Consider the following 13,377-nt stretch of genomic DNA (forward strand, 5'->3'; position numbering starts at 1 on the left):
TGCTGTTTGGCCTGCCGTGTTCATCCAGCTCTACACCTTGTTATTTCGCAATATTTCAGTCGGTACACTTTACTGTACTTCCTAGATTTGTCAAGCCTCCATCCAGTCATGCCTTAATTTTTTTTTTCAGGGAGGTGTGAGTGCAGGAAGCAGATTCTAAGAAATCCGAAGGTGTTCTGCAACATGAAGTATACATTTGGTGAGTTGCGGAGACACTTGGCTCATTATTTTCCATCTCGAACATTGAATGGCAAAGCCAATTCCAGCAGGATGTCCGGGGTGGCGGGGGGAGCCACGGACAGATGTTCTGCTTCCACCTTGTTCCATGTCAAAGGCAGAATGTGTGTGTGTGTGTGTGTGTGTGTGTGTGTGTGTGTGTGTATGTACGAATCATAGAGTCACTATAGTGTGGAAACAGGCCATTCGGCCCAACAAGTCGACACCAACCCTCTGAAGAGCATCCCACCCAGGCTCCCCCCTTACCCATCCCTGTAACCTTGTATTTCCCATGGCTAATCCACCTAGCCTAGGCATCCCTGGACACAATGGGCAATTTAGCATGGCCAAGCCACCTAACATGCACATCTTTGGGCTGTGGGAGGAAACCAAAGCACCCAGAGGGGTGCACGTGTGTGTGTGTGTATGTGTGTGTGTGTACACCCTCCAGCCAACACTGTATTCTGCGGGGCAGCACAGTGGCTCAGTGGTTAGCACTGCTCCCTCGCAGCGCCAGGGACCCAGGTTTGACTCCAGCCTTGGGCTATGTGGACTTTGCACATTCTCCCTGTGTCTGCGTGGGTTTCCTCTGGGTGCTCTGGTTTTCTCCCAGTCCAAAGATGTGCAGGTTAGGTGGACTGGCCATGCTAAATTGCCCATAGTCTTCAGAGATGTGCAGGCCAGGTGGGTTTGCCATGGTAAAATGCAGGATTACAGGGATAGGACTGGGTCAGGGTGGGATGCTCTTCAGAGGCTCAGTGCAGACTTTTTTTATTAATTCAAAGGGATGAGGACGTCACTGGTTAGGTAGCATTTATTGCCCATCCCTAACTGCCCAGAGGACAGTTACGTGTCAATTGCATTGCTGTGTCTGGAGTCACATGTAGGCTAGACCGGGTAAGGATGGCAGCTTCCTTCCCTAAAGGGCATTAGTGAACTGACTCAAGGAGCCAAATGGCCTATTCCAACATTGTAGGGAATCTATGTTTCCATAAATTGTGCCAGCTGAAAATTCATAAGAGACCTCTACTTTGAGAGCAGATAAGGATTGAACCTGGACTTGCTGAGTACTTTCCTAAGACAGCAGCCTGGTTTGCTTTCTAAACCAATGACAATTGCTGGGGCAGGAGTGGGTACCTCGAGGGGCCCTGGATCATTAGCTGGTGCCACTGAAGCTCTGCCAGGCCACCATGATAGTGCCAAAGATCCTACTCCTGCTGTTCGGGTGTGACATGTCACCTCAACTCCACTTCAGGCCACCGCCACCAAACCACACCACCCCCTCAACCCCACCCCATATACACGCACAGACACAGACACATGCTCACACAGCCACAGATACACATGGAGTCTCTCTCTCACACACACACACTCACTCACTGTGCATGGGTCGGGCTCCACCTCGTCTCTCGTAAAACGTCACCATTTGCAGAGTGATCTCTCCAATGTTGTCTCTATCCCGTCTATAAAGCACAATCAGCAGACATGGGAACACCACCACCTGCAAGTCCCCATCCAAGCCACTCACCATCCTGCCTTGGAAATACATCACCGTTCCTTCACTGTCACTGGGTCAAAATTCTGGAATTCCTCCCTAAGGGCATTGTGGGTCAACCCACAGCACATGGACTGCAGTGGTTCAAGAAGGCAGCTCACCCCCACCTTCTCAAGGGGCAACTAGGGACAGGCAGTAAATGCTGGCCTAGCCAGTGATACCATATTCCGTGGGTGAATGAACAGAAATCACATTCAGGCAGTGACTCAGTTGCATTGCTGCCAGCTCTGAGGCAGATCACCCCAAAGGTAGGAGCACAAAATCCAGGCAGATATTTGCAGTGCAGCACTGCAGGGGTGCCATGTTTTTAACATGCAATGTTCAGCTGAGGCACTGTCTGCACTGTCCATTAGATGTACAGAGTCCCACAGCCCTGTTCAAAGAGCAGGGAATTCACCCCAGGACCAATGGTTATCTTCGAGATCTGTTTGGGTAGGTTGTGGGATCTTGCAGTGTATGGATTGGCTGCCCCTTTTGCCTACATTAGAACAATGATGACCCTCCAAAAGGATCTTATTGGCTGCAATGCACTTTGTGATGTCCCTGTGGTTGTGCTACACACCATATAAATACAAGACAAGCTCATCAATAAAATAATTCTCCTTCCTTACTGCTAAATTATAGGAATTATATCAGAATTACCAGAAGTAATTAGGATGAATAATCTAATTGAATAGCTTCATAAATCATTCTTCAAACCTTGTGCTGAAGTGACAGCCCTGAAGTTATTGCTGTGCATTAATATTCTGAATAATGCATTGACTGTGCAGAAATTGTTATTCTGATACTTCCTGGGTTTTGTCCTGTCTTGTGAGTCTAATTTGGTTTAATGCAACAAACATGGAGAAATGCTGGAGAAACTCAACAGGTCCAGCAGCATCTCTGGAGAGAAAGCAGTGTTAGCATTTAGAATCCATTGATCCTTCTTCAGAACGCAGAGTTAATGTTTCAATTTGCTATGACTTGCCTTCAGAACTCATACCAGACTTGAAACATTAATTCTGTTTCTGTCTTCAGAAGCTGCCGGACCTGCTGAGATTTCCAGCATCTGCAGCGTTATGCCGTTATTTAGAATTTGGTTTTAATGATTGTCTATCCATTTCCTGTCATTGCCACAGTCCTGAAAGTAAAAGTTCTCTCAGCTCATGACAAAGGGTCACACGCAGAGGTCATTGTGAAGGTCAAGAAAGTGTTGAAACTGACAAAGTTGAAGGTTCACCGGGGCAAACAAGTTCTGTATCTAGAATCATGGACAAACCGAGGCTGCACATGCCCAGTTCTGAATCCTGGTAAGAAACATGTTAACATCAGAGCACGCAACATAAAGCTGTCACCATCATGATGAATATTCATTATCCAACATACAAATGAATCTGTTTACCCTGAATCTGTTTACACTGGGAGGAAAGGCTGCAAAAGCATCACTGAATTGTGCTCAGCAGGTTTCTTACGGAATCAATGACTAGTCAGAATAAAGGAATCTCTTCACACAACACCAGCAGCCATTAGTGTTATTTTCTCAATGATGAGAGATGAGGAGCTGTGATGGAACCAAAGGAATCAGGTATCCACGCACACAAATCACCACCAGGGGAATGGGCCATGCAGTGGTCATAGGTTCAAACCCCACCATAGCAGATGAGAAATTCCAATTCCATGAAAATCTAGATTAAGAATCCCTACACTTTGTAAGTAGGCCATTTAGCCCATCAAGTCCACACCGAACCTTTGCAGAGCATGCTGTCCAGACCCATGCCCCCCACCCTATCCCTGTAATCTAGCTTTCCCATGCCTAATCCACCCATTCCTGAACGTTTAGGCAATTTAGCATAGCCAATTCAACCAAACTACATATGTGGACGGAAATTGGAGCACCCAGAGGAAACCCAGGGAGAACGTGCAAACTTCACACAGACAGTCGCCCGAGGGTGGAATCGAACCTGGGTCCCTGGCGCTGTGAGGCAGCAGTGCTAACCACTGAGCCACTGTGACATCCCAAGGAGTTTGCCTAATGGTGACTGTGTAATCACTGTTGATTGTTGTAAAAATCCATCTGGTTCATTATTGCCTCTTTAAGGAAGGAAATTCATAGAGGAATTTAAAACTTGAAGGCATAATTTTTAAGACGAGATCGAAAGACTTAAAGGGTCCTGAGGAACAACTTTTTCTCACAGACGGTGGTTTGTATGCAGAATGAACTGCCAGAGGAAGTGGTAGATGCAGATACAGTGACAACCTTTTAAAAGACGTTTGGATGGGTACATAAATAGGAAAGGTTTAGAGGGATATGGACCAAACGCAGGCAAATGGGACCAGTTCAGTTTAGGATGCCTGGTCAGCATGGACAAGTTGAACCGAAGTTTCTGTTTCCGTGCTGTATGACTCAGAGCCTGTAGCTTTCCCTGGTCTGGCCTATATGTGGCTGCAGACCCAAAACAATGTGAATGACCATTAGCTACCAGCAGCCAGCAGTGGTCTGTGCCCATCATTCAGCAAGACACATTCAGGCCTGAAATCAGGAAGCACCTTTTCCACTTTACAGCGAGTGTGAATCTAGAACTCTCTGGCCTCATAAGATCCTGGGACCAATTTTGAGCTCAGAAGGCTGAGGCTGATGTGATTTTTTTTTGAGGTCAGGGTATCGGGGATGACACAGAAGAGGGTGAATGGAGGTGGTTGTGATCTAATGAAAGTTAGATTAAGCTCATGAGGCTGACTGGCCTCCTGCTGCCCTTATGTCTCCAGTTGAAGTGGGTGAGAAGGTGAGGACCAGGGTGAGACCATAAAACCAAAAGAAATAAGAACAGGAGCAGGCCTTTCGGCCCCTCAAGCCTGCTCCACCATTCAATATGATCATGGCTGATTTGACATTCCTCACATCTACTTTCCTACCTGTTCCCCGTAACCCTTAATTCCTCTACTGATCAACAATCTATCTATCTCAGTCTTAAATATACATGAGGTGAGCAGATGCAGTTCAATTTTTGGTCATACATCCTGAACTTAGCTTCAGATTCCCAAATCCACATTTCCAATGGGATCGGCCTATGTAAACATGTCATGTTGTTATTACATTCTCCCACCAGGGGCGGCTCTGCATGAGAGTTTAATTACAATGTGACAAGGTTATATCGGCAGAATAGCCCTTATAGATGTGAATGTAGATTAATAATGGCAAGCACTGATCAAAAAAAGAATAAAGAGATTCTGTTTAGACGAGGGAAAAGTGATTTCAAACCTTCTTGTATTTAATGGTTGCCCTGTTTTCATGGGGCTCTGAGCAGATGATGAGTTTTACATCTGATGATTCATTAGTTGCTGTTTGCCTTGAGTTATCTGCATCATGAATTGGAACCTGTGTTGCAGACTGAGATGGACAGATGGCAGGAGAATTTTGGGGTTAGTGTGGTGCCAGGAACAAAATCTGACAACTTCCCAAATTTTAATTGAGTGTAACTACACTATAAAAATCCGAGGCCGGGGCAAGAGGAGAAAGTCCCAACTCCCAAGGATTGAAGAATGTTTAACACTCTTTTGAATCGGACAGTTGTTTCCTAGTGGTTACTGAAGGCACAAGGCTCCTTGGAGATGTTAATGAGAGGCGTCGTACCTAAATTGGATCCAGTATGCCAACCTGAGCCTGCTTCATGACATGGTCACTACTGAAATGTTGAATGGATAAAGGTTAACCATGCAATGAGGAGCTGGAGCGAATCACAATCATCCCCTCTCAGCTTTCCGCCTCCCCCTTCCTAGGATCTCTGAGGCCCAGTAGGCTGAAACAGATTCCTCGGAAATGAATGAACAGCCTCTGGCTTAGAGGCACAACCAGTTCATCCAAGTGGGGCTGAAGCTGCCATTTGAGAGAATCTAGGGTCTCCTGGGTCAGGAAGCCAGTTGGTTACACCCCCAAGACGGAGGGGCCTTGACCAATCATCTACCCTTTGAGGAATTGCACTAAAATCAGGTCAGACACGGTCTAACTGAACTGTGCTAAACAGCCCCTCTTGGCTCTACCCTCAATCTTAAGGACTTCTCTTGCACTGTGCTAGAAGACATAAGAATAAGAGATAGGAGTTGGAGAAGGCCATTCGGCCTCCAAGAAGATCTGTGCTGATATGGTTGGCACCTCAACTCCACATTTCTGTCTGACACTTGGAACATGTTGATCGAACTCAGCCCTGACTATTTTCAATGACCCAGTTTCTACTGCTGTCTGAGGAGAGAATTTCAAACGCTAATGACCTGAGAGAAGCTATTTCATCTCTTCTCTGTTGCAAATGGGAAATCCTTCATTATTAAACTGTGCCCCAGAGTTCCAGATACCCACATGAGGGGTCACATCCTCTCGACATCCACCCTGTTATTCCCCTCCTCCCTCAAGTCTCATGTCTGCTAATAGGATAACCTCTCATTCTTCTAAACTTCACTGAGTATAGGTTCAACCTGCTCAACATTACCTCATAAAGCAAACTCAATCTCAGAAGTCAGCCTCTGAACTGCCTCCAATATAAAGATCATCTGTTATTCTCCCTGAGCTCTCTGACTGAAGCCATGTGCCTGGTGATTATTTGCTGGACCGTGGTTTACTACAGATAGGGTGTGGAGGCAAGTCTTGTATCTACCTGTGCTGGGACAAATATTAAACCCTGTGCTGGTGGTGTTAATTTGATCCATGGACTAGCTCATTGCATTAACCCCTCTCAACACAAGTATATCTCTCCTCATGCAAGGAAACCAAACTGCGTACAATATTGGTGTGGTCTCACCAATGCCCTCTATAGTTATCCCAAGATTTCCTCACTATTGTATTCTATCCTTCCCTTGTAATAAAAGCCAACATTCCAATTGTCTTAGTCTTGCATACTTGTACATACCCAATTTCAGATTGTCATTCAGGCTTGCAAAGTGGTGCACTTACACATGCTGAAAGCTGTCTGTATTAATATTCAGGGCCCTGTTCTTTGCAAAAAGTATGTGTACACACATTTCATCTGTTCCAACTCAACAAAACAGGCAACAGCTATTCTCTCACCTCATTTCTCAGCAATGCCTTAACCAATCAGAGGTAACTGCCTTACTTGAAATTTACACAAAGCTCGCCAGTTAACTGTCAGCCATCATTAACTGGTGTATTCCCCATGGCAGTGCCTGTTCCAATCAAAGTCCGCTTGTGAACCAATCGACACTATCCTCTCCTATAATATTTCCAGATGAGGGCAAAATGAAAACTTTGACAAAATGTCTTTTTCACCAAACCTTGTGTTCTGTACCTCCAAACAAATATGGCTGTTCCTTCAACATATTTGAATGGAATCTATTATTGAAAATGGTGAAGAAATTATTCCTCCTTTTCTTTACAGAGAGATTCTCCGAAATTGACCTGCATTTGCCGATTTCACCACTTCCTTTGCACTAATTCTACACATTTTCTACATTTGAAAGGGTTCCACATGGTAAGCTGCTCTGGAAGGTTAGATCACATGGAATCCAGGGAGAGCTGGCAAATTGGATACATAATTGACTTGATGGTAGGAAGCAGGGAGAAATAGTGGAAGGATGCTTGTCAGACTTGGAGGCCTGTGAGTGGTGGTGTACCTCAGGTGTTAGTGCTGGGCCCATTGCTTTTTGTTATCTGTATCAATGATTTGGATGAGAATGTACAAGGCATGATTAATAAGTTTGTGGATGACACAAAAGTAGACAGTATCGTGGACAGTGAGGAAGGTTATCAGAAATTGCAGCAGGATCTTGATCAGCTGAGGAAGTGGGCCAAGAAATGGCAAATGGAGTTTAATATAGATAAGTGTGAGGTGTTGCATTTTGGAAAATCAAATCCAGGTAGGAAATTCATGGTGAATGGTAGGGCTGTAGTGGAAGAGAGGGACCTTAGAGTTCAGGTGCACGGTTCTCTGAAAGTGGAGTCATAGGTAGACAGGGCAGTGAAGAAGGCTTTTGGTACACTGGTCTTGATCAGTCAGGCATTGAGTACAAGAGTTGGGAAGTTATGTTGCAGTTGTACAGGATGTTAGTGAGGCCGCACTTGGAGTATTGTTTTCAGTTTTGGTCACCTTGCTACAGGAAGGATGTTATTAAACTAGAAAGAGTGCAGAAGAAATTTACAAGGATGTTGCTAGGACTCAAGGGACTGAGTTATAGGGAGAGGTTAGACAAGCTAGGACTCGTTTTTTTAGAACGTAGGAGACTGAGGGGGGACCTTATAGAAGTGTATAAGATCATGAGAGGCATGGATAGGGTGAATGCACTCAGTCTTTTTCCCAGGGTTTGGGAATCGAGGACTAGAGGGCATCAGTTTAAGGTAAGAGGGGAAAGAATAATGGGAACCTGAGGGGCAACTTTTTACACAGAGGTTGGTACGCATATGGAATGAGCTGCCAGCGGAATTGGTTGATTTGGGTACCTTAACAACATTTAAAAGGTATTCGGATGAATACATGGATGAGAAAGGTTTAGAAGAATATGGGCCAAGTGCAGGGAAACGGGGTTAGCGTGGATGGACATTTTGGTTGGCATGGACCAGTTTGGGCCAAAGGGCCTGTCTCTATGCTGTAGGACTCTATGAATCCTGGACCATACTTTCTGATAGTTATTTCCACAAGTGGTCAGGCTCTAACTGGCACACAGTCAGCTGTAAAGGAGATGCTCTGTGGTAAGGATTAGCAGGAACCCTCATAACATGCCATTTCAAAAAGAAAGACTTGCATTTATGTAGCACCTGTCATGGCGTTAGGATGTCAAAGTGTACTGCAGCCAGTGAAAGCAGTACTCCAGTTTTGTACTCCCAAATGACTATTGGTGCTATTTCTTCATTTCCAGCATTAATCCTCCTCCTGGTGCTGAGCACTGCATTAACCTGAGTCTTTCACTGTTCACAGGTACAGAGTATCTAGTTGCAGGGCATGAGGACATTCAGAGCGGCCATCTGATAGTCAACCTGAAGAGCTTTGTCCAGGCTTGGAAACCTGATCTCGGCCGAAGGATAGCTCACATCTTGAGAGCAAAATGCTAGAAGTGCCCTATGTTTGAAAGCAGCAGGATGTTTCCCGATTGTATTGAGCAGGTCTCTGTCCTAAGGGAATCTGTCAGCCAGTGATCATTATGTTAAAGCCCTCAAACATGGTGGTTTCAGATCTAAACTGGCCTTGGATTCCTTTCTTTCTTAAAAAAAAATCTTTTTGCTTTTTTTGTATGTAATAACGCACTTTATTAGCTGACGGGTCATGACAGGGGAGAGATTATTAGATATGCAACTCGAAAGGTTAATACATTAAGGTGACAGGACATTTAATAGCTATACTCTAGCTGTGAAACCCTCGCCACCTCTCCCCACCCTCCCCACACACACACATACGCTCACACGCCCACATACATAGACTTAAATACAAAGACATACACACAGACATAGACAAATCCACACACAGTCACATAGACATACACATACACATGCACGCAGGTATACACACACATCCACATATACACACACACACTCGGCTCTGTAACACTGACATGGATTTTGAATCAGAGGGACGTTGCATTGGCGGAGTTTTGTGTGATTACAAACCGTCAAACCAAATTAGTTGCAACATTGTGTCCTGGTAGTTGGCATCTTTCATATTGGTATCAAGGACAGATCCCACACACCGAGCATGAAACTGGACCCTTCAGACAGTTCAACGGGCTACAGGCCCCCATCTGTAATAGACGGTTAGCTTTATAGTGATAGGTAGTGTCCTTAAACAGAGTTTTGTTGTTCTGATTTGGAGTCTCCCTTTACCACTGGACTTTGTGTCTAACATTAAAGGTTTTCTGCAGAAGAATGATAATTTTATGTCGATGTAAACCTTATGCACTGGACTTAAAAGGGAAAATTGCAGTGTTACATGTTGATGTGTAGACTTTGAACAATAAAGTATAGAAATGTGTATGCACTTAGCAGTCCAATGGATTTGCAAAATATTTTGCCCTTTTTTACTTCTTAATTTACACAATAAAATTGGCTGAACTGTACATTCAGTGTATCCTTTCTCCTTTACTGAATAACAAGCTGTAGGGCCTGAAACTGCGTTCTTGCCCTGGATGTATCCTGAGTGTAATTCTAGGTGGGAGAAGGGGCCATGAATTATGACTGATCCAGTCCTATGGTCTGAAGGCCATGTTTTCTAATGGGGTTAGATTTCTGACCAGCATCTCCTTGTCCATGGCATGAAGGGAACATTGGTCCAGGACATTCCCAGGCTTCTTGCAAGCTGATAGGGCCAATAAAACCTCCCATTTGTGAGGCAAATGTTTTTATTCGTTCATGGGACATGGGCATTGATGGCTGGGTCAGCATTTATTATCCATCACTAATTAGAGAATAGGAAAGCTGGAAAAAAGTGCTGAAGCACTTTCAGCCTGATCCACCACTCAATCTTATCATGGCTGATCTCCAACTCAGTCCCAGGTTCCAGTTTTCTATCCCATAACCTTTGATCCTTAGTTTCCCTTGAGAAGGTGAGCTGCCTTCTTGAACCGCTGCAGTCCATATGCTGTGGGTAGACCCACATTGCCCTTAGGGAGAGAATTCCATCATTTTGGCCCAGTAACACTGAGGGATGTATTTCCAAGTCAGGGTGGTGAGTGCCTTGGAGGGGACCTTGCAGCTGGTGGTGTTCCCATTGATAGTAGTGTCATGGTTTGGAAGATGCTGTCTAAGGATCTTTGGTGAATTTCTGCAGTGCATCTCAGTGGCACAGTGATTAGCTCTGCTGCCTTACAGCGCCAGGGACCTGGGTTTGATTCCAGTCTTGGTTGACTGTCTGTGTGGAGTTTGCATTTTCTCCCTGTGCCTGCATGGGTTTCCTTCAGGTGCTCCGGTTTCCTCCCACAGTCCAAAGATGTGCAGGTTAGACGGATTAACCGCGGTAAATGTGGGGTTACAGGGATAGGGTGGCAGAGTGGCCTTGGTTGGGATGCTGTTCAGGGGGGTCTATGCAGACTTATTGGGCTGAATGGCCTCTATCTGCACTATATGGATTCTGTGATTTTGTAGATAGTACACACTGTTGCTACTGAGCGTCGGTGGTGGAGGGAGCGGATGCTTCTGGATATGGTGCCAATCAAGCAGGCTGTTTTGTCCTGGATGGTGGGAAGCTTCTTGAGCATTAACTGGGGAGTATTCCATCATACCCCTGACTTGTGCCTTTGTAGATGATGGACAAGCTTTGGGGAGTCAGGAGATAAGTTACTCGCTGCAGGATTTTTAGCCTCTGACCTGCACTTTGTAGCCACTGTGTTTACATTAAGAGTCCAGTTTTTGGTCGATGGAACCCCCAGATTATTGACAGTGGGGAATGGCAGTGATGGTAACACCATTGACTGTCAAGGGGTAATGTTTAGATTCTCCAGAGTATCCAGTCCCTTGGAATCATTCCAGCCTTCCACCTCTAGGCTGGCCAAGGTGTGATGTGTTCATTACAAAGGAGCAAATGCACCGCACACTGCAGTTTGGCTCCTGGTGAAGCCCTCCCCCTTCCCCGCCCCCCCCCCCCACCCCACCACTGACAGATCTGGCCTCTCCCCATACATCAGTCCCGCCATCCCTGGAATCAGTTTGGTAAACATTTGTGCTGTCCCTCCACTGCCAGAACGTCCTTCCTGAGATAAGGAGACCAAAACTGCACACGGTACTCCAGGTGCGATCTCACCAAGGCCTTGTACAATTACATCATGACATCCGTGTTCCTGTACTGGAATCCTCGCACTATGAAGGCCAACTTTGTTTTTGTTCCTGATTTACAGCATCCGCAGTTCTTTTGGTTTTTATTGATGTCAGGCTAACTGGTTAATAATTCCCTGTTTTCTCCCGACTCCATTATTAATGGGTAGGGATACATTAGTTATTCTTCAATCCATAGGATATGTTCCAGAGTCTATAGAATCTTGAAAGCCAACCACAAATGCACCCACTATTTCTAGGGCCACTTCCTTAAGTACCCTGGCATATGGATTATTGAGCCCTGGGGATTTGTCAGCCTTTAACACTGATTTTCTTCAGTCCCCTCCGTCTCACTAGACCTTGTACGCTCCAATATTTTTGGGACTTGATTTGTAAAGATAGAACCAAAATATGTATTTAATTGTTGTAACTCCGATGACACAGATGCTGTCAGACCTGGTGGGTTCCTACATCAATTTCACTGCCAACATCCATTTCAAACCCACTGACTCCCACAACTTGCTCGACTACACCTCCTCTCACCCATCTTCCTGTAAAAATGGTATTCGATATTCTCAATTCCTTTGCCTCCACCGCATCTGCTCCCAGGATGAGGCATTGTACTCCAGGACATCCCAGATATCCTCCCACTTTAGGGACCGGGATTTCCCCTCCTCTGTAATTATAAATGCCCTCAACCGATAATGATGACCATGAATCCATTGTCGATTGTCGGAAAAACCCATCTAGTTCATTGATGTCCTTTAGGGAAGGAAACTGTCATCCTTACCTGGTCTGGCCCACATGTGACTCCAGACCCACAGCAATGTGGTTGACTCTGAACTGCCCTCTGGGCAATTAGGATGGGCAATAAATGCTGCATGGCCAGCGATGCCCACATCCTGTTAATGACTAAAAGAAAAGCCACATCTCCTCCATTTCCTGCACCTCTGCCCTCAAGCCCCCCCCCCCCAACAACAATAAGGACAGAATCCCCTCAGTCCTTGCATACCACACCACCAACCTCCAAATCCAATGCATCATCCTTCGACATTTCCGCCACCATCAGACCTCATCACCAAAGAGATGTTTCCTTCCCCACCCCCTCCACTTTCCGCAGGAACCGTTCACTCCGTAACTCCCTCGTAAGATCTACAATCCCCACCAACCCCTCTTCCACATCCGGTACCTTTCCCTGCAACCGCAAGAGTGCAACACTTGCCCCTACACCTCCCCTCTCACCTCTGTCCAAGACCCAAACAACCCTTCCAGATCTGGCAGAGATTCACCTGTACTTCATCCAATCTGATCTACTGTATCCGTTGCTCCTGATGTGATCTCCTCTCTCTCGGGGAGACCAACCGCAGACTTGGGGACCAGTTCGCGGAGCATCTGCACTCTGCACGCATTGACCAACCCAATCTTCCTGTTGCCATCCATTTTAATTCTCCCTCCCACTCCCCGAGTGACTTGTCCATCCTTGGCCACCTCCACTGTCAGAGTGAGGAAAAATGTAAACTGGAGGAACAACACCTGATATTTTGCCTTGGGAACTTACAGCCCAAAGGCCTCAATATTGACTTCACCAGCATCAAAATCCCTCCACCCCCAGCCTTCCCATGTCCAGCCCTCCCCCTTCCTCCTCATCTCCCTGACCTGATCTAACCTGTCCATCTTCCTACTCACCTATTCACTCCACCCTTCCTATTGACAATCACTATAAACCCCCTTACCTGCATCCACGTATCACCATCCCACCTGCCCTTTCCCTAGCCCCACCCCCGCCCCCCCTTATTTCTGGGCGCCCCCCCCCCCCCCCCCCCCCCCCCCCCCCCCCCCCCCCCAAGTTCTGACAAAGAGTTTCGGCCCGAAATGTTGACTTTCCTGC

The 13,377-nt window shown here is 46.0% G+C and overlaps 1 protein-coding gene across 1 annotated transcript; it reads left to right on the plus strand.

The window, feature by feature from the left end:
* The first annotated feature begins 132 nt into the window (after positions 1-132).
* LOC125481916 (netrin-4-like) lies at positions 133-9,799 on the plus strand. Its single transcript, XM_048593862.1, has 3 exons — positions 133-199; positions 2,890-3,060; positions 8,668-9,799. The coding sequence occupies exons 1-3, from the start codon at positions 184-186 to the stop codon at positions 8,799-8,801; spliced, it is 321 nt and encodes a 106-aa protein (XP_048449819.1). The 5' UTR covers positions 133-183; the 3' UTR covers positions 8,802-9,799.
* The last annotated feature ends 3,578 nt before the right edge of the window (positions 9,800-13,377 follow it).

This window comes from Rhincodon typus, unplaced genomic scaffold, assembly GCF_021869965.1.
Source record: "Rhincodon typus isolate 14 unplaced genomic scaffold, sRhiTyp1.1 hic_rhity00004275, whole genome shotgun sequence".
NCBI lineage: Eukaryota > Metazoa > Chordata > Chondrichthyes > Orectolobiformes > Rhincodontidae > Rhincodon > Rhincodon typus.